Source organism: Muntiacus reevesi, chromosome 3, assembly GCF_963930625.1.
Source record: "Muntiacus reevesi chromosome 3, mMunRee1.1, whole genome shotgun sequence".
Classification (NCBI taxonomy): domain Eukaryota; kingdom Metazoa; phylum Chordata; class Mammalia; order Artiodactyla; family Cervidae; genus Muntiacus; species Muntiacus reevesi.
The window spans coordinates 91,691,440-91,710,494 of record NC_089251.1 but is presented as its reverse complement, the minus strand read 5'-3'; the positions used below and the strand labels follow the sequence as shown (position 1 = coordinate 91,710,494).

The 19,055-nt window shown below is 39.5% G+C and overlaps 1 protein-coding gene across 1 annotated transcript in view; it reads left to right on the top strand.

Annotated features, from left to right (window-relative positions):
- Positions 1-19,055, top strand: part of M1AP (meiosis 1 associated protein) — a 90,721-nt gene that overhangs the window by 58,121 nt on the left and 13,545 nt on the right. The window contains exons 5-7 of the mRNA XM_065927422.1: positions 6,508-6,681; positions 10,872-11,034; positions 11,996-12,137. Coding sequence (XP_065783494.1) covers positions 6,508-6,681; positions 10,872-11,034; positions 11,996-12,137 — 479 coding nt within the window. The remainder of the gene's footprint in view (positions 1-6,507; positions 6,682-10,871; positions 11,035-11,995; positions 12,138-19,055) is intronic.

Genomic DNA, 19,055 nt, shown 5'->3' with positions numbered 1-19,055 from the left:
GTTGGTGATGCCATCCAACCATCTCATCCTCTGTCGTCCCCTCTCCTCCCACCTTCAATCTTTCCCAGCATCAGGGTCTTTTCCAATGAGTCAGTTTTTCGCAGAAGGTGGCCAAAGTATTGGAGTTTCAGCTTCAACTTCAGTCCTTCCAATGAATAGTCAGGACTGATTTCCTTAAGGATGTACTGGTTGGATCTCCTTGCAGTCCAAGGGACTCTCAAGAATCTTCTCCAACACCACAGTTCAAAAGCATCAATTCTTCAGCGCTCATAGGTTCTCTTAGTCTTTCCTGTTATTGTGGCTCTTCCAGAAAAGCTTAGCTCAGTGAAGGATATCACTGCTTATGGCCACAGGGAGGCAGAGTAAGTCCAAAAACTGAATGAAAATGCTGGCTACAGCTAAACTGCAACAGACCAGGCCTTCCTCTCTGTCAGGAACATCCAAACAACTCAAAGCCCTCTGCTGTGAGAGCCGCGCGTTGACTCCAGTAAACTTTTAGTTCATAACCTCAGTGGGACCGGTCTCGTTGACTACCCTGCTCACCAGTCAATATGAGAGCTGATCTTCCTCTGAGAAGTCTCCTCCCCATCCCCCAGGTTTAGTACATTTAGTTGTATTTGTAAAGAACACAGTACCAAGTGTTGATGTTCTTAATGTTTGTTGGTGGCAAGGAGAAAGTCACCAAGATAAGCAAGTAGGGGGGAAAATAGTTTTTAAAAAGGAAAGTATCTTCTTTTCCTATAAGAGCAACTCATTTTGTTGATGAGAGAAAAGGAAGAAAATTCTGTTTGTTAGACCTGCTATATGCCATTCTTAGGTAATCATCTCATTTCTTATGCCTCCTATAACTATGATATAGGTTGTGGTTTCCCCACTTTGCCCAAAGTAACATAGCTAACAACTTTCAAGCCATATTCAAACCCTTGTCTTTCTACTACATTCTACCACCTTTCATTAAACAAACAAACAAGCAAAAAAACAAAGAATCAGAAAACCTTTCAGGAGAAACAAAGTAACAAGTATAATTAGTATTGCCCAAATGAAGCCCAGAGATACTCAGGGGCTACTGATTAAAGTCAAATAGGAAAGAAAAATAAATTAAAAAAAAAAAAGTCAAATAGGGAGGATATAATTAAACATGTGTTTGCATTCTAAGTCGCTTCAGTTGTGTCTGACTCTGAGACCCTGTGGACCATAACCTGCCAGTCTCCTCTGTCCATGGGATTCTCCAGGCAAGAACCCTGGAGTGGGTTGCCATTTCCTTCTCCCAAGAATCATCCCAACCCAGGGATCGAACCCGCCTCTCTTATGTCTCCTGCGTTGGCAGATGGGCTCTTTACCACTAGTGCCACCTTGGGAAGCCCATAATTAAGCATAACTTCCTAGAAAAAGTCAGTCTGAGTTGAATTCAGAAGGAATTGCAGACCATAGATTGAAAAAGCACTAAGGAAGGAAATAACATGGCAAGGAGACTAATTTAGTTGAAGCAGAAGAGTTACAGGAAAAAGTAATAAGAGGTGAGGAATAGGCATTTGCTGATCTTCAGCTCTGTGCAGGGTACTAAGCTGGAGGATGGAGGGGCAGGGGTGTTGATAGGCTCTCAACAAGTAGAAACGAGGAGGAATGTATGATAGGGCTTCCTCTGTGGCTCAGTGGTTAAAAAAAAAAAAATCTGCCTGCCAACACAGGAAACATGGGTTCAATCCCTGGGTTGAAAAGATCCCCTGGAGAAGGAAATGGCAACCCACTCCAGTATTCTTGCCTAGAAAATCCCATGGACAAAGAAGTCTGGTGGGCTATAGTCCATAGGATCACAAAGAGTCAGACACGACTTAGCAACTTGAGCACATGCACATGGCGGTATTTGAGGAATAATGAGAAGTAACAAATGGTTCAGAATGAGTGAAGAGAATAAAGAAGCTGACAACAGAAAGGCAGAATATGCTCTTTAGCAAAGGGAGGATCTGGTGAAACTATGTTTTAGAAAAATTAACTGGTAGTAAGAAGTACCAGAGGGGAAAGAATGGAGTTTGGTGGGGCTAAGAGGCTACTGCTATAATTCAGGCACAGAGAAATGAATGCCTTGACCAGTGACAGAAAATATGGAAAAGAAGTGCCCCCTCCAAAGTGTTCTGGTTTCCACATCACTGCTTAGCTTGGACAATGTGACTGTTTCTGAGAAGGTCCCCTCAAACCTGAAGCACAGCGCCTCTGTGGTGACTCCTGAGAACTGTTTCAGAGGAAGAAGCTGTATTCAGCGGCTCTCCGAAGAACCTACAGGTTAAATTGGAAAGAACTTTCACACCGTATACAAAAATAAGCTCAAAATGGATTAAAAAATTAAATGTAAGATCTGAAACCATAAAACTTCTAGAAGAAAACATAGGCAGTGAACTCTTCAGTATCAGTCTTAGCAATATTTTTTGGGATATGTCTACTCAGGCAAGGGAAGCAAAGCAAAAATAAACAAATGGAACTACAGCAAACCAAAAAGGTGTTGCACAGTGAAGGAAACAATCAACAAAATGAAAAGGCAGCCTAGTGCCTTTTGCAAATGATATATCTAAGAAAAGGATTGATATTCAAAATATACATAGAACCTATACAACTCAACATCAAAAAACAAACAACCCAATTTAAAAATGGGTAAGGGGCCTAAAAAGACATCTTTCCAAAGAAGACATGCTCTGTCAACAGGCACATGAAAAGATGCTCAGCATCACTAATCATCAGAGAAATGCAAATCAACACCACAATCACTTGGCACCTGTCAGAATAGCTGTTATCAAAAAGACAACAAATAACAAATAACAAGTGTTAACAAGAATGTGGAGAAAAGGGAACTCTCACGCACTGTTAGTGGGAATGCAAATTGGTGCAGCCACTGTGAAGAACAATATGGAGTTTCCTCAAAAAGTTAAAAATAGAGCTACCATATGATCCATCAGTTCCACTCCTGGGTGTTTATTTGAAGAAAAAACACTAATTTTAAAAGATATATGCATCCCTATGTTTATTGTAGCATTATTTATAGTAGCCTAGATATGAAAGAAGCCTAAGTGCCCATCAGTAGATGAATGGTTAAAGAAGATGTGGAATATTCTTTATGGACTATTATTCAGCCATAGTAAAAAAAAAAAAAAAAAAGAAAAGAAGTAAATCCTGCCATCTGCAGCAACATGGGTGGACCTAGAAGCTATTATTCTAAGTGAAATGAGAAAGACAGATACTTTCATATTTCACTTAAATGTAGAATCCAAACAACAAAACAAATGAACAAACATAACTAAACAGAAACAGAGGTATAGATATAGAGAACAAACAGGAAGTGTAGTAAGGAGAGCAGAGAAATAGCTGAGGAAGAATAAAAGGTACAAACTTTCAATTGCAAAACAGAAGTTGGAAAGAACTTAGCAACATTGACAATGTGTCTGCAGGAAAGACTGGCATTTTCCTTCACAGAGGTGCCATGTTTCAGGCTTGCTTCTTCAGCTTTACAGGATCAACATCCTCTCAGAGATAGACTCACCTTATCAAGCTCAAGACTAAAGAATATTTTAGAGGAAATATTTTAGTGGAAAAGCCATAACCACTATAATCACCAAGAAGAGCAGAAGCTTGACGAATGTATACTGCCTTCCTGCCACTAGGACTCCTCACTGAGCTAGCACACCCTCTCCTCTGTGCTATTCTTGGCTGATTAAGGCCAGCATCTACCGCGGTTCCTCCCTTTCTCTGGGCTCCATTTCTAGGCAACCATCTGTCCTTCTAATGGATCCATTCATTCTTTGGATGAGCCAATACCATCCATAGGCTCCAGCCAAATCTTGCTTTGGTCTGTAAGCCATTCTTTTTAAAGTGATTGTTTTTCATTGACTTCATCACTCTGTATCAACTTTATTTTTTTTTCCTTTTGAAAATAAATTGTTTATTAATTTCTCTCAACTTTATTTTTTAACTATCTGAGGAAACCCCTATTTTTCTTATTTCCAGATTCTTAATGGGGAGATACTTTGCTCTGTCCCCATACCCATGGTAGGAATTTTCTAATCTTTTACCATTTCACTGGGGAGGAAAAAAGAAACACTTCTCTTCTCCAAAATTCTGTTGTTTGAACTAAAAGCAGTATCATCTGCTCTACTTTTTGAGATCCTTTTTCCTACTTCATTTATTTAGTTCTATATCTGCCTCCTTATACTTTAATAACTGCTTTGCTTCTTTGAAGAGAAGTTGTTCAGTCATTTCCCTACTTATTACTCAAGTTGAAGTCCAGACTCAGAAAAATTACTTCTTGTTTTTCCTATGACACAATAAATTTCCCGTTATTAAAAAGAACATTTCTCCTCACTTATGAGGAGCATTTATTTGACAATGACTTCATATTTATCACTGTAGTACCTGAAAACATAGTGGAATAGAAGAGAGTTTAAGGAGAAATGGTCAAGAATAATGTTGCTTTATAAACTTGTTAAGGTAAAGAGTATCATATACCTTTATATAGTATTTCAGCTTCTATGTAGTACATAATATTATTGCTTGATGGAATGAGTTCATTACCTAATGAATCCTCATAACTATTCACAGAAGATGGTAGAAGTTTTTTTTTAAGTGAAAGCTTGTTTATTTAGAGAGATTCACATCCCACAGGCAGAATATGGTCCACCTCAGAAGGCGAGCGTAACCAGTGGTGAAGTTTTAATTATACTGGGTCAAAGAGAAATACATTTGGTGCCCCTTTTCAGCCACATAATAAGTTGATAAATATGACATGAAGTCACTTAAGTCTCACCACACTTTCCCTGTGTGGGTGCCAACACGTTGGACTGAAGCCCTTTGTTCCCTGTGGAGAGTCTGCCACCTCTGCAGACTTGTCCTCAGGAATGTCGTTCTAGAAATAAACCAGCGTTCTCCTCGGGGTCCATGAGTCATACATAGAAGTTAATTCATTGGAGCGACTGATTTTTCTTAGGCCCTTTGTAAAAGTATTTCTGAGAGTCCATCATGGTAAGGCAAAAAAATCCAGGTTCCTCTTCAGTTTCTTTCCAGCTCTTGTCTTATTTCCTCTCTCTATGCTTCCTCTGTCACCTTATATTTGGCTTTTACTGACAAACTTTATGTCCAGATCCAGATCCCAATTCCTGAGCTAGTGTTGCCTAAAGAAGGAAATAGACCAGCAAAGTCTCATCACCCCACCTTCCTAGTCCCATTCATTCAGACTGGGAGTCAAATCACACTCCACCAGACCATCCCTGTCTTCTTGGCTACTAATCACACTTGTGAGATGTAGTATACCAATGACAAACTTGTATAATTCTGTATCAGAAGATGGAGCTTATAATTCATCTTTTCTCTCTTAGTCTTTTTAAAATTTATGTTTTATAACAGAGGAAATAATTGAATACATTTTCACTGTGAAACAATAGCATAAAATTGAAGACCTCATTAACCAAGTATTTAACTTGCATTGTGGATATGAGAGTTGGACCATAAAGAAAGATGAGCGCTGGAGAATTGATGCTTTTGAACTGTGGTGTTGGAGAAGACTCTTGAGAGTTTCTTGGACTGCAAGGAGATCCAACCAGTCCATCCTAAAGGAAATCAGTCCTGAATATTCACTGGAATGACTGATGCTGAAGCTGAAGCTCCAATAATTTGGCCACCTGATGCTAAGAACTGACTCACTGGAAAAGACCTTGATGCTGGGAAAGACTGAAGGGGCAGGAAGAGAAGGGGACGACAGAGGATGAGATAGTTGGATGGCATCACTGACGTGATGGACATGAGTTTGAGCAATCTCCAGGAGTTGGTGATGGACAGGGAAGCCCGCTGTGCTACAGTGCATGTGGTTGCAGAGTCGCACATGAGTGAGTGACTGACCTGAACTGAACTTGAATTGCTATGTTATTTTTGGCTGTTTTTGTATTCTAAAATTTTTTTAAATACAGAAAATACATACATACAGCAAAATTCAAATGTATAGAAGTATGAATAATAAAACGTGAATGTGTCTCAGAATTCTGCTCTATTTCTACTCCTGTTCACTATTAACAATTTAATAGTGGACTTCCAGAGCTCTGCAAAAGGCATTTCCATACATATGTATGTACTTAGGCTAACAGTTTTATTTTTATATAAATGAGTCACACTATACTCTGTTACTAGAACTTTCTTTATTCACTGTCTCCTAGCTTTCCATGTCAGTACATTTAACTTTGTTAACAACTGTATAATACTCCATAGTCTATGCCATAATTTATTTAAATATTTCCCTATTGGTGGACATTTGAATTGCTTCCTGTTTGGGGCTTTGATTATTTGTTTTTGCAACAATGCTGTGCTGAATATCTTTGCATATGTCTCTTTAGGTACTATCCAAGAATGTCTCTAGGCTAGATATCTAGAGGTAGAATTGATAGGTTCAAAAATGGGTGCTTTTAATATTTTATATTTTTCAAAATTTGTAACTAAAGAATTAAACACTAACTACTGTTTCCCTTTCTTCTGCAGAAAGTCCTATCCTGGCAACTGACATTGATCTTCAGACTATAGACAGTGATATTGTCAGCATGGAGATTTTCTTCAAAGCCTGGCTGCATAACAGCGGAACAGATCAAGAACATGTTCACCTTCTTCTTCCTTCACGGAGTATCAGCAACATTTCCAGAACCAGAGATGATTCAAGTACACTCTCCCTAAAAGATATATTACATAGACAATGATTATCCTAGTCTAGAATTAGGATTGGAAAGTCATCAGAATACATAGTAGTTGAGGTTTAGGGACTGGAAGAGGAGTGGATGAGGCTGTCCAATGTCAGCATGAGAATTTCTAAACTTCTAATTTTCAATTAGGAAACTAAACCTGATTAAACCCAGACAGCAAGAGCCAGTTAGTTTCAGTGTAAAGACTTAAACACCTCAATAATAGGGCATCCGCTACACTACATGAGAGAGCAATGAATCACATGTTTTCTCAAGTTTTCATTTTTGATGTGGCAGATATTATTGACATAATTTCAGGTAAGCTGGTACTTCAATAACATGAATAGGGCCTGTAAGGAGAGGAAAAGAACCAAAATTAAATGATTAAATAGAGATCTTCTCAATAGGAAGATACCAAATTGAGGGGAACTAAAGCAACTATAGAACGAGCCCCAGGGAGTTCAACTAGTGGCCTTAGACAATGTTAATGAAGTACGGTCTGGCAATTGTGAAAACCAAAAGGTCAGTTCAGTGTTGTAGGAATGCTAGCAAGGTCGTAGATACTGTTCAGCTGGCAGTGATACCTAACTCAGGTCCCACTAGACTGTAGAGATAAAGCCATTTCTAGTCTCCATCCCCTTTGAAGGTGGGCCTAAGACCTGGGTGGCAGGGCCTGAAAATGGACCCATCAGTATAGTCAGCCACAGCTTCAAAGGGAAAAGACTAAATTATGTCTTCACCTTTAGGAGTGGGCACTTAATGAGAAAAATGGATACCGACTTCTGTCCCCAAAGAGGAGGATACACCTTGGTCCTTTCTTTATAGAGATAGCCACTGGGTTCTTAATTTATCTCCTCTTCCCCCCCATTTTAGTCTAGGACCTGGGATACCTTTAACAACTTCTCTTGATTTTACTGTCTTTCCTTTGTGTGTAAATCTTCACAAGGCCTCCATTCCACCTGCTTTGCCCAAGACCAATTGCTCACTTCTTATCTATTTTTCCCAAACACTGTGTTAACTCCTTTCCTTGCATTATCCTCTTTCATCTTCATAACAACATGATGCAGGTACTGTTATCACATGTCACTGAATCTAAAAGTCAAAGTGTTAGTCACTTCAGTCGTGTCTGACTCTTTGTGACCCCATGAACTGTTGTTGCCCATGAGGCTCCTCTGTCCATGGAATTCTCCAGGCAAGAATACTGAAGTGGGTTGCCATTCTCTTCTCAAGAGGATCTTCCCAACCCAGGGATAGAACCTGGGTCTCCTGCATTGCAGGCAGATTCTTTACCATCTGAGCTACCAGGGAAGCCTGCTGCTGCTGCTGCTGCGTCACTTCAGTCGTGTCTGACTCTGTGCAACCCCATAGACATCAGGCCACCAGGCTCCCTCATCCCTGGGATTCTCCAGGCAAGAACACTGGAGTGGGTTGCCATTTCCTTCTCCAATGCATGAAAGTGAAAAGTGAAAGTGAAGTCGCTCAATCGTGTCTGACTCTTAGCGACCCCATGGACCGCAGCCCACCAAGCTCCTCCATCCATGGGATTTTCCAGGCAAGAGTACTGGAGTGGGGTGCCATTGCCTTCTCCCCCAGGGAAGGCTAAACGGTGTCAGTTATAAGATATAACATTATTTCACATACCACCAAGAAAGAAAAACAATTCCAATTAAGTGTGACACATTGCTTTTTATCACTTAGAAATATTATTTTATTCTTACTGAGAGAGTTATTTTAGATTAGAGTAGTAAGTAAGGGTTAAGAGTGTCTGCCTGGTCCATGGTGATTGTAAGACATACATAGAGACACTAGTAAGTGAAAAAAAAAGTGTCTTAAAATCAATAAATATAATATCCCTGTTTACAGATGAGAAATGTCACCCAGAGGAATTAAACATTTCCCCCAGGGCTGCACAGAATATTAATAGCCAAGCCAAAATCTGAAGCCAGGCAACTCTGAATCCCATTCTTAACCCTTAGGATTAGAAATCTATATTTTATACATTTGATAACTCTCAGCCCAGAGGATATTCATCAAACCTCAGACAAACCCTGGTGACAAACCCTGGTCTGTCACCTCCAGAGCCTGGGCCCTTACCTACTATGCAACCTGCATCCCTCTGGGCACTTCTCTCAATAGGAGCACTAGGGCCATCCAGAGCCAGGATCTCCTGCAACCAGCCTTTCTTCTGCTGCTGCATGGCATTTGCCCATTGTAATATTGAGAATCCTCTGCTTTGCCCTCTCTTTTCCCATGGGTTTCAACACCAGGGTCAGACCCAGAATGTTTATCTCCATCTGCAATTATTTTTTGGAAACCCACAGGTCTTCAGGGTGGGTGGTAGAACTTAGATCTAGGATGGTGGTAAAACTGCTGAAAACATCTTCACTGGAATCCAGATGCTCAGGCACAAGTTGGAATGAGGTCCAGAGAAGGTAGGCCTCTACTGGGGTGGGTATGACCCACATGAGAGTTTAAACAAGCGCGATAAAGACCATATTATAATTATCCATTGTTTACAAAACTGATGCATTGCTCTTTATGTGAATTTCTAGAAATGTGTTTCCCTAAGGAAAAAGAAAAAAAGCTAATTAAAACCCTGAGCTCTCCTAGTATATAATCTTTTGAGAACTGCTCCTCAGATGTTCACTCTGACTTCTCCTTACAAGGTTCTCCACCCAACACTACCTGCTTCTGTAGCCACCTTGGGTCCTTCACCCTCTCCCTAGATGCTTCCTCAGAGGCTCTTTCTGACAGAGCACCGTCTGCCTCAGATGAACTTTTCTCATTCTTGGTCTCTGCCGTCTCTGCACCTGGGTCTGAGTGATGAGAAGCCTACCTGGTTCTAGACTCAAACCCTGCTAAAACATCTTTCCCAGCTTTGGAGCATTGCTGAGACTACAGTTCCAGTAGTTCTCATCCCTGGCTACAGTAAGAATCAAATGAGGAACTTTTAAAAATACCAATATCAGCTCCAGCCCCAGATATCGCAGTTTTGCTGGTGTGCGGTAGGGGCCAGACATCCATACCAGACAAGTTCACTAGGTGATTCTTACTGCAGCCAGAGTCAAGAACCTCAGCCAGATGAGCACAGCCGTCTAATCCTAAAGCCCAAGAACCCAACAATGAAGCAGTCAGGCACAGAGGGAATAAGGGAAGCTGGAGTCCTAGGCAGAGTCCCTCCTAATGACTTCCTAGGCTCTGGGACACAACTGGCCAAGAGCTGTCTCATCCAGAAATGATGTCCAGGTCTGATTGCCAGGCCCAGCTAGACCTGTTTTTTCTACATTATTTCTACTTTTGTTTTTACCTCATGTTGCCGGTACTTCAGTCATTTCATAAATCACTGACATCAACAGCTAACCTTCTCACAAGTACAGAACACACATATATTCATAGTCTGTTAACAATACTTAAACCCAATATACATTTCATTCATTTAAAACTTTCATAATATCAAGGATTCAAATCTAGAGCAACAGAACATTATACACTGTGACATGTGAATATGCTTGCTGGAGAAGAAGCTTATGGATACATAAAAAACCTCCATGAATAACCCATACATAGTTGAAACACCCTCAGAACTGTTGTATGTTGCCACAGTGATGTTGTAAGGTCCAAAAGGTTCTATTCACTTGGGGAATTATAAAATAAACTGTTTCAGGAACTTAATCCTCCCCCTCCCTCGAATGTCCTGGAAGAACTCACGAGAAGCAGTAGCTGTCAGCTGACTGCCTGACTTCTGCTTTCCTGCTCTTCCTTCATCTGACCTGCAGTCTTGCCAAAGCTTAGCCACAGGGAAGCAGGAGGGGCAGAATTTCCTTCTGTGATTGCCAAAAGGCCCTGCATATTGCAGTGTTAACTGCCTCCTCCACAGAGGACACACATTCCTCTCGGAGTCAATCACAAGCCAGATCTCTCTCTATGAGGAAACTGCTCAGCCAGTCCAGAAGTAAAACAAGAAAAAACTCATGTCACATCCAGAAAATAAAGTTACCTGTTATGTAGAGCAATATTATTTCAGACCTGCTCCTCTGTCCACTTTCCTGCCTCTCCCAACCCTTACTTGTCTGGTGGACATGGAATGGGTGGCAGATGATCTCTCTTAATCATATAGCCTGAGGTAACTTGTGACAAACAATCCCTCCCCAAATGCTGTTTTTACTGTAGTGTGCCTGAAATGTGATCTTCAAGAGCGACTTCTCAGCCCGTCCCTACTCCCTGGAACAGCTGATGGCTCTTTGAGGATGGATGACCCCAAAGGAGACTTCAGCACCCTCTACCAGATGGTTTCCCAGTCATCAGCCTCTTGTTACAAGCTCCGGGTGATCAAGTATGGGCCAAGAGAACCCCCCTAATCCATGCAAATATTTATTCTTGTTGGTTCCAGCTAGGAAGACTAAGATAGAGGGAGGGCATGAGCATTCCCCAAGTGTCAGGCAGCAGGGGGTCAGTTCCAGAGTAGCAACTAACTGCAGGTGTGGGCACGAAAGAGCAAGGTCAGGCTGCTCCATATGTGGCGATGGATGAGGAGACAGTGAAAGATATGTCTCAGTAGAATATTCTAAAGTCTGGATGAAGACTGGAAATCCAAAAGGTCTCTGAGAATGCAGAGGAAAAAAAGATAAACAGAATGATGTTTATCCATTCAGCAAATATTTATTGAACACCTAATATGTTTAGACATTGGGAAAGAGATCTGATCTTCAAGGAATGAGTGGCACCTAGGATCTACCCCACTTTTCCATTTCTTTAAGTACTAGAATTCTTGTTTCCAAGAGAATCAGTTCCAGAGCTGAATTAAGAATGATGGCAAAGACCACTGCTTCCTAGTTCTATCACAGTGCCCATGTACAGGTATCTGAGTAAGCTTGTCTGTGGACTTGGGACCATGGATGCTGCTGGGGAAACTGCTTAAATGCAATCTCTTCTTAACTGTGTCTTTCATCAGCATCTTGCCACAGAAGAACCAGATGTGGGATGCAGATCGTTAGTATACTGTTGTGTAATGTGGATGCTGCAGCAGGAATGAATGGGACAGAATGAGCTCAGGAGAGGAAATACCCATCAGAGTCTTAGGTCTCAGAATAGGTGCTGCATTCCTTAATTCACAGATTTTGAGACTCTGCTGTGTGCCACATACCCTGATAGGTACATCCTAAGGTGAATAATTCACAAGCCCTAACCTAAAGGATTTCACAATAGGGTCTTAGCCTGAAGCTAAATTTAAGTGGATCTGGGTCAAGGTTCTGGATATCACTAAGGGGCCTCACACTTCCATTGTCTCTTCCCAGGGCTCTAAAATCCAGTGGGGTCTGCGAATCATTGACCTATGGACTCCCCTTTGTCCTCAGACCCACAAGCTGTTGGCAGCTGGAATGGGATGAGCTGGAAACAAATCAACAGCATTTCCATGCTTTGTGTCACAGCCTGCTGGTGAGTACCCGTGTCACCAGGTGATGAAGAGTGTTAAAATACCCACCATAGGAAAGCAGCTGATTTAATCCTGCCCTGATCCCAAATCTGCCCCAGTCTTCCAGAGGATAGAGAAAAACTGGACATACTTTGAAATATGGATTAAGTATGACTTGCCTTTGTTGGTTTCATGCTATAGCGAATAATTCCTGAATTCAGTTATATGACTAAACTTGAAAATCCCTGATTTTTACATTTTATTGGCAATAAGGAATTGTCCTTAAGTAACTATATCTTAAACCCTATTTTTTCCTATCACTATGCTGGATATTACGATTTATTTCAATGAAGAACACTTAGTATATGCTAGAAATTGTGCTAAGTCCCAGGTATTCAGTCTATTATGGTAGACATTATCTGTGGTCTCAAAATCTTTCTAATGAAAGAGACAGAATTAAATATGTGTATTGTTAATTGTGAGAAGTTTATGAAGGAAAACAAGGGCTTGCTCTAATAGAGCTTCTCTATGAGATTGACAGTTAAACTGACATCTGCCCGATGAATGGGAATTAGCTAGGTGCAGAGTGGCAGGAAGACCATTCCAGGTGCAGAGAAATGCATGTGCAAAGACCAAAAGGCCAGAAAGAACTGATCCTCAAATCAAGAATGGAATGAATACATGTAAATCCATGGCTGATTCATGTCAATGTATGACAAAAACCACTACAATATTGTAAAGTAATTAGCCTCCAACTAATAAAAATAAATGAAAAAAAAAAAAAAAAGGATGGAATGATCATTGTGACTGAAACAAAATGAGCAACAATAGAGAGAGCCAGAAGGTGAGGAGCTAAAAGTGAGCAGGGTCAAATCATACAGGATTTGTAACCCAAACTGAGGATGTGGGCTTTAGGTACAGAAAGAAGTCATTAGAAATGACATCATCTATTTAAATGTTTAAATGATTAATTGTGCCAAAATTTAGAAATGAACTTTCCGAAGCAAAAATGAAAACAAGAAAATGAGGTAGGAGGGCACTGACATAGTCTAGGCAAGAGACAGTTTTGGCTTGGAATTGGATACTAGATGAGAAAAGTAAAGCAATTAAAGTGGTGTTTTAGAGAAAGAGAACTTGTGAAGGAAGAGGAAAGTATCAAATAACTGCCTGGTTTCTGATTTACCATTTCCTGAAATGACAAATCTAAAAAGATCATATACATGAAACAGTAATACAACGCTGAGAAAGCAAAATGAAAAAACTGCAAATACAATTCAGGGTTGGGTATAACTGCTTAGTGGATACAGAATAACAGTTTGACCCAGTAGGATATGGGAGATCAAGACAGCACAGTAATGTGTCTCTTTCACTATCAGAAGCAGACTTCTTTTTTCCTGTTTCAAAGCCCACACTCCCTTTTAGGTCCACCCACTGAGTTCCTGTTTCCTATCTGACGAACACCCATCTCCTATCTTTGCAGAGCAGAGGCAACAGATACCTCCTGACTGTTAAAGCCCAACGGCTCAGTTTACTATACTCTACCTGATTCCTCAGGATCTTGGAGATCTACTGGGGAGAAATTTCTCTCAAGGGGATTCAATACATTCTTTCGTACGTGATATCTTAAACAGACATTTGCATTTTAAAACACTGATAGAGTATAAATTTTCTGAAAAGTGGTAACCTTCAACACTTTAATTCCATGACCAAGAATATAGCCCAAGAAAACAATGAGAAAAGAGAGAAAAGATATATGTATGGTCATGTTTATCTCAGTGTTATTTACAATGGTAAAAAACTGGAAACAACTTTAATGTCCTAAGTAGAGGAATGGTTAAATTGAAATAGGGGAAAAGTTAGAGGAACAATAATTCACCCATGCAATTAGGTATTATGTAGCAATAATAGTTTATAGTAAGGTTGGGAAAGAATATTCTTTTCCATCCTGGCTTAAATTACACGAGATTAGAGTCTCTCTGCCTCTGAACTTGGGGTGTGAGAATCCATATTTATTCGTTCAGCAAATATTTATTGAGTGCTTCCCAGGTGGTTCAGGGGTAAAGAATCCACCAGCCAATACAGAAGACACAGAAGACTCAGGCTTGATCCCTGGGTTGGGAAGATGCCCTGGAGTAGGAAATGGCAGCCCACTCCAGTATTCTTGCCTAGAGAATCCCATACACAGAGGAGCCTGGCAGGCTGCAGTCCTTGAGGTTGCAAAGAGTCAGACAGGACTGAGCAATTAAGCGTTCATTTATTGAGCACTATGCTCCGGATATAGTTGTAGAGGCCAAAGAGACCTCTTCTTTATCACTCCTCTCTTATGGAAACTCACAAGTATGTAGTTGATCCAAGTCTAGCAGATACCCATTTTTGGTAGCACTTATTATAATAAGAGCTAGTCACTTAACCAAGTGCTTTGCATAGCTTAACTCATTTAATCCTCACAGTAATTCCATGAGATAGATTGTTATCCATATTTTTACAGATAGAGAATACTGAAGAGATCAAGTGACTTACCAAAGGTCACACTGCTACTGCCGTGATCTAGTCAGAATTTGAATGTAGTTCTGCTGACTACATACTTTTTAAAAATATATCTCATACTTTTAACTCCTTGGCTAAGTTTCTAATACCAGTGTAGCCAGATGAACACAGACTATAACACCAAAGCTAATTCTTCTCCCTTCATTTAACACCCCGTGCTTCTGTACTTCACTGGACTTGAATTCACTTAAACTGGTAGTAAGTACCTAGTTCCTTACCCATGTTGTGCTTCTTGTGCTCCACTTCACCAAATCAAAGGCCACTCTCCTTTTCTAGAAAGGAAAGAAGCAAAATAGTGTTTGAATGACTCTTCCTTCTTGCTTCTCACATAGCAACTTCAAGCAGCAAAAAGCCTGAAAGGCAGTATGTTATGGAGGGAAAAATTCACAAGCTTCTGTTCAGTCATTCAACACCAAGTATTTCTGGAGTCCCTACTATGTGACAAGACTTATTTAGAGTTTTAACCTTCCTGATCCTACTTTTACAAGTTCTCAGCACTTCTTTAAGCCCATCCTTGGTTTAATTCTTTCTCACACCTCTTTCATATGTTCTTTCAAAATCTGATGTCATCGGCTCCCCATGTAAATCTTTTGACTTCTTTTTTTTTTTACTTCTGTTTCTCACTTTGTTGTTTCCCCTCCAGCTAACTTCTCATTCTAACTTCTGTCTTTCTGTTAATAGCAGCACCACCACTGTCTACTCACCCAGGCTTGAAACCTCAGTCACTTTCAGCCTTCTCACCCTTTACACGCATTTCATTACTAAGTCATATCAAATTTTTTCTCATGAGTTGTAACTGTTCTTCCCTTCCCCTTCCCACTGCTTGTTCTCACCAAGACTTCTTCAATAAACTCCTAATTAGCTTCCCCATGTCCAATCTGTCACTCTTCTAATTTGCTCTGTTCTTTAGGTCAGGTTAATCTTCCTGAAGCATTCCCCTAATGTCACCTGATTACTTATGTCTTGCCTGCTCTAAGACCATAACATCTATTGTGTGTATTTTTTCCTCTCTATTCTTACTATCTGAGGTCAAGTTCCCTGCCCCTCTTTCCTTTAATATCACAGTAACCGCTTAACTCAGCTCAATGTTTTTAGTGTTTCCCCATCCCAGTTCATTTTCCATACTGCTACCAGATTAATCTTCTTGAAACAGCACTGATCCTGCCACTCTTCAGCTTAAAACTATTTTAAAGTCTATATTCCTTAGCTAGGTATTCAAACTCCATCCTTGCCTCCTGTTATTCTCTTTCCTGTATCATACAGTCCAACCAAATTAATATACAAACTTTAAAATCACCCCACCATTGAACTTTTGTTCATGTTGTCCCTTCTATCTCCATCTATTCAAATTCTACCTCATTCTGAAGGACTCAGCTCAGATGTTGCTTCTGCAATGAGGCCTTTCTGGATGCCTATATTTACCACTAGACTTTGTGCATTCTGTTTCTTTTTGGATAAAAGTATATTTCAATTTGTTTTTAAAATATATGATCCTATGATTTTGGTTAAAGCCTATGATATAAATTTGACTACCCAGACTCTAGGAAAACATGGTTGCCTTTTCCTGAAATTTCTACCACTTCCCCATTTTACCAACTAACTCCTCAGCCTTATTCAAATTTAGGTTTAGAGTAGAAACTCTTCTTTTGCTATCTCTCTTTGTTGGGAGTCAAGATCAGGCAGTCTTCTTTTCTTTTTTCTTTTTTTTCATTTTCTTTATTTGGTAGGAATGTTTTCAATATAATTCAAGCAGTACTTTATGCCAATAATGATTTTATTGAAAATAAGCAGCTTTGCATTTTTCTTTATAGTTCCCATGATTAGAATATTACATGGAACACAGCAGTTTCTCAATAAATGTCCATAAATACCATTTAAATTTTTTATTTTTTTATTTATTTATGTTTAATTGGAGGATAATTACTTTATAGTATTGTGTTGATTTCTACCATATATCATGAATCAGCCATGGGTGTACATATGTTCCCTCCCTCTTGAACCTCACTCCCACCTCCCACCCCATCCCACCCCTGTAGGTTATCACAGAGCATCGGATTTGAGCTACCTGCCTCATACAGTAAATTTCCACTGGCTACTTAATTTTACATATGGTAATGTATACGTTTCAATGCTACTTTCTTAATTTGTCCCACCCTCTCCTTCCCGCACTGTGTCCACAAGTCTGTTCTCTATGTTTGCATCTCCACTGCTGCCCTGCAGACAGGCTCATCATTACCATCTTTCTAGATTCCATATATGTGTGTTAATATACGATATTTCTCTTTCTGAACTTACTTCACTCTGTATAATAGGCTCTAGATTCATCTGCCTTGTTAGAACTGAGTCAAATGTGTTCCTTTTTATGGCTGAGTAATATTCCATTGTGTATATGTACCACAGCTTTTTTATCCATTCATCTATTAATGGACATCCAGGTTGTTTCCACATCCTACCTATTGTAAGTAGTGCTGTGGTGAACATTAGGGTGCATGTGTCTTTTTAAATTATGACTTCCTCAAGGTGTATGTCCAGTAGTGGGATTATTGGATCATATGGTAGTTTTATTCCTAGTTTTTTTAAGAAATTTTCATAATATTCTCCATAGTGGCTAAATCAATTTGCATTCCCACTAACAGTGCAAGAGAGTTCCCTTTTCTCCACACTCTCTCCAGCACTTACTGTTTATAGATTTTTGTGACGATAACCATTCCAGCCCATGTGAGGTGATACCTCCTCATTGTAGCTTTGATTTGGATTTCCCTAATAATGAGTGATGTTGATCACCATTTCATGTGTTTATTCACCATCTGTATTTATTCTTAGGGGAAATATCTTTTTAGGTCTTCTGCCCACTTTTTGATTGGATTGTTTTTCTGGTATTGAACTGAATGAGTTGCTTGTATATTTTGAAGATTAATCCTTTGTCAGTTGTTTCATTTGCTACTATTTTCTCCCATTGTGAGCATTGTCTTTTCATCTTGTTTATAGTTCCCTCTGCTGTGCAAAGGCTTTTAAGTTAAATTAGGTCCCGTTTGCTTATTTTTGGTTTTGTTTCCATTGCTCTAGGAGGTGAGTTATAGAGGATCTTGCTGTGATTTATGTCAAAAAGTGTTCTGCCCATGTTTTCCCCTAAGAGTTTTATACTTTCTGGTCTTATATTTAGGTCTTTAATCCATTTTGAGTTAATGTTTGTGTATGGTGTTAGGAAGTGTTCTAATTTCATTCTTTTGCATGTAGCTGTCTAGTTTTCCCAGCGCCACTTATCAAAGAGACTCTCTTTTCTCCATTGTATATTCATGCCTCCTCTGTCAAAGATAAGGTGCCCATAAGTGCGTGGGTTTATCTCTGGGCTTTCAATTTTGTTCCATTGGTCTGTATATCTGTTTTTGTGCCAGTGTTCCATTGGTCTATGTTTCTATTTTGTTCCAGTGTCTTGATGACTGTGGCTTTGTAGGATAGTCTGAAGTCAGGCAGGTTGATTCCTCCAGCTCCATTCTTCTTTTTCAAGGTTGCTTTGGCTATTCAGGGTCTTTTGTGTTTCCATTACAAACTGTGAAATTTTTTGTTCTAATTCTAGAAAAATACCACTGGTAGTTTGATAGAAATTGAAATTTCATTGAATCTGTAGGTTGCTTTGGGTAGTATAGTCATTTTCACAATACTGATTCTTCCAATCCAGGAACATGGTATCTCTCCATCTATTTGTGTGGTCTTTGATTTCTTTCATCAGTGTCTTATAGTTTTCTGCATACAGGTCTTTGTCTCTTTAGGTAGGTTTATTCCTAGGTGTTTTATTCTTTTTGTTGCCATGGTGAATGGGATAATTTTTCTTTCTGACTTTTCATTGTTAGTGTATAAGAATGCAAGAAGTTTATGTTATTAATTTTATATACTGTGACTTTGCTATATCCATTGATTAGCTCTAGTAATTTTCTGGTGGCATAGGGTTTTCTATGCCATCTGCAAATAGAGTTTTACTTCTTCTTTTCCAGTCAAGATTCTTTTTATTTCTTTTTCTTCTCTGATTGCTGTAGCTAGGATTTCCAAAACTATGTTGAATAATAGCGGTGAGAGTGGACACCCTTGTCTTGTTCCTGTCTTAGAGGAAATGCTTTCAGTTTTCCACCATCGAGAATAATGTTTGCTGTGGGTTTGTCACATATGGCCTTTATTATGTTGAGTTTTTTTTTTTATGCCTACTTTCTGGAGTTTTTTTTTTTATCATAAATGTGTATTGAATTTTGTCAAAAGCTTTTCCTGCATCGATTGAGGTGATCATATGATTTTTATCTTTCAGTTTGTTAATATGGTGTATCACATTGATTGGTTTGCATATATTGAAAAATTCTTGCATCCCTGGGATAAAGCCCTCTTGATCATGATGTATGATCCTT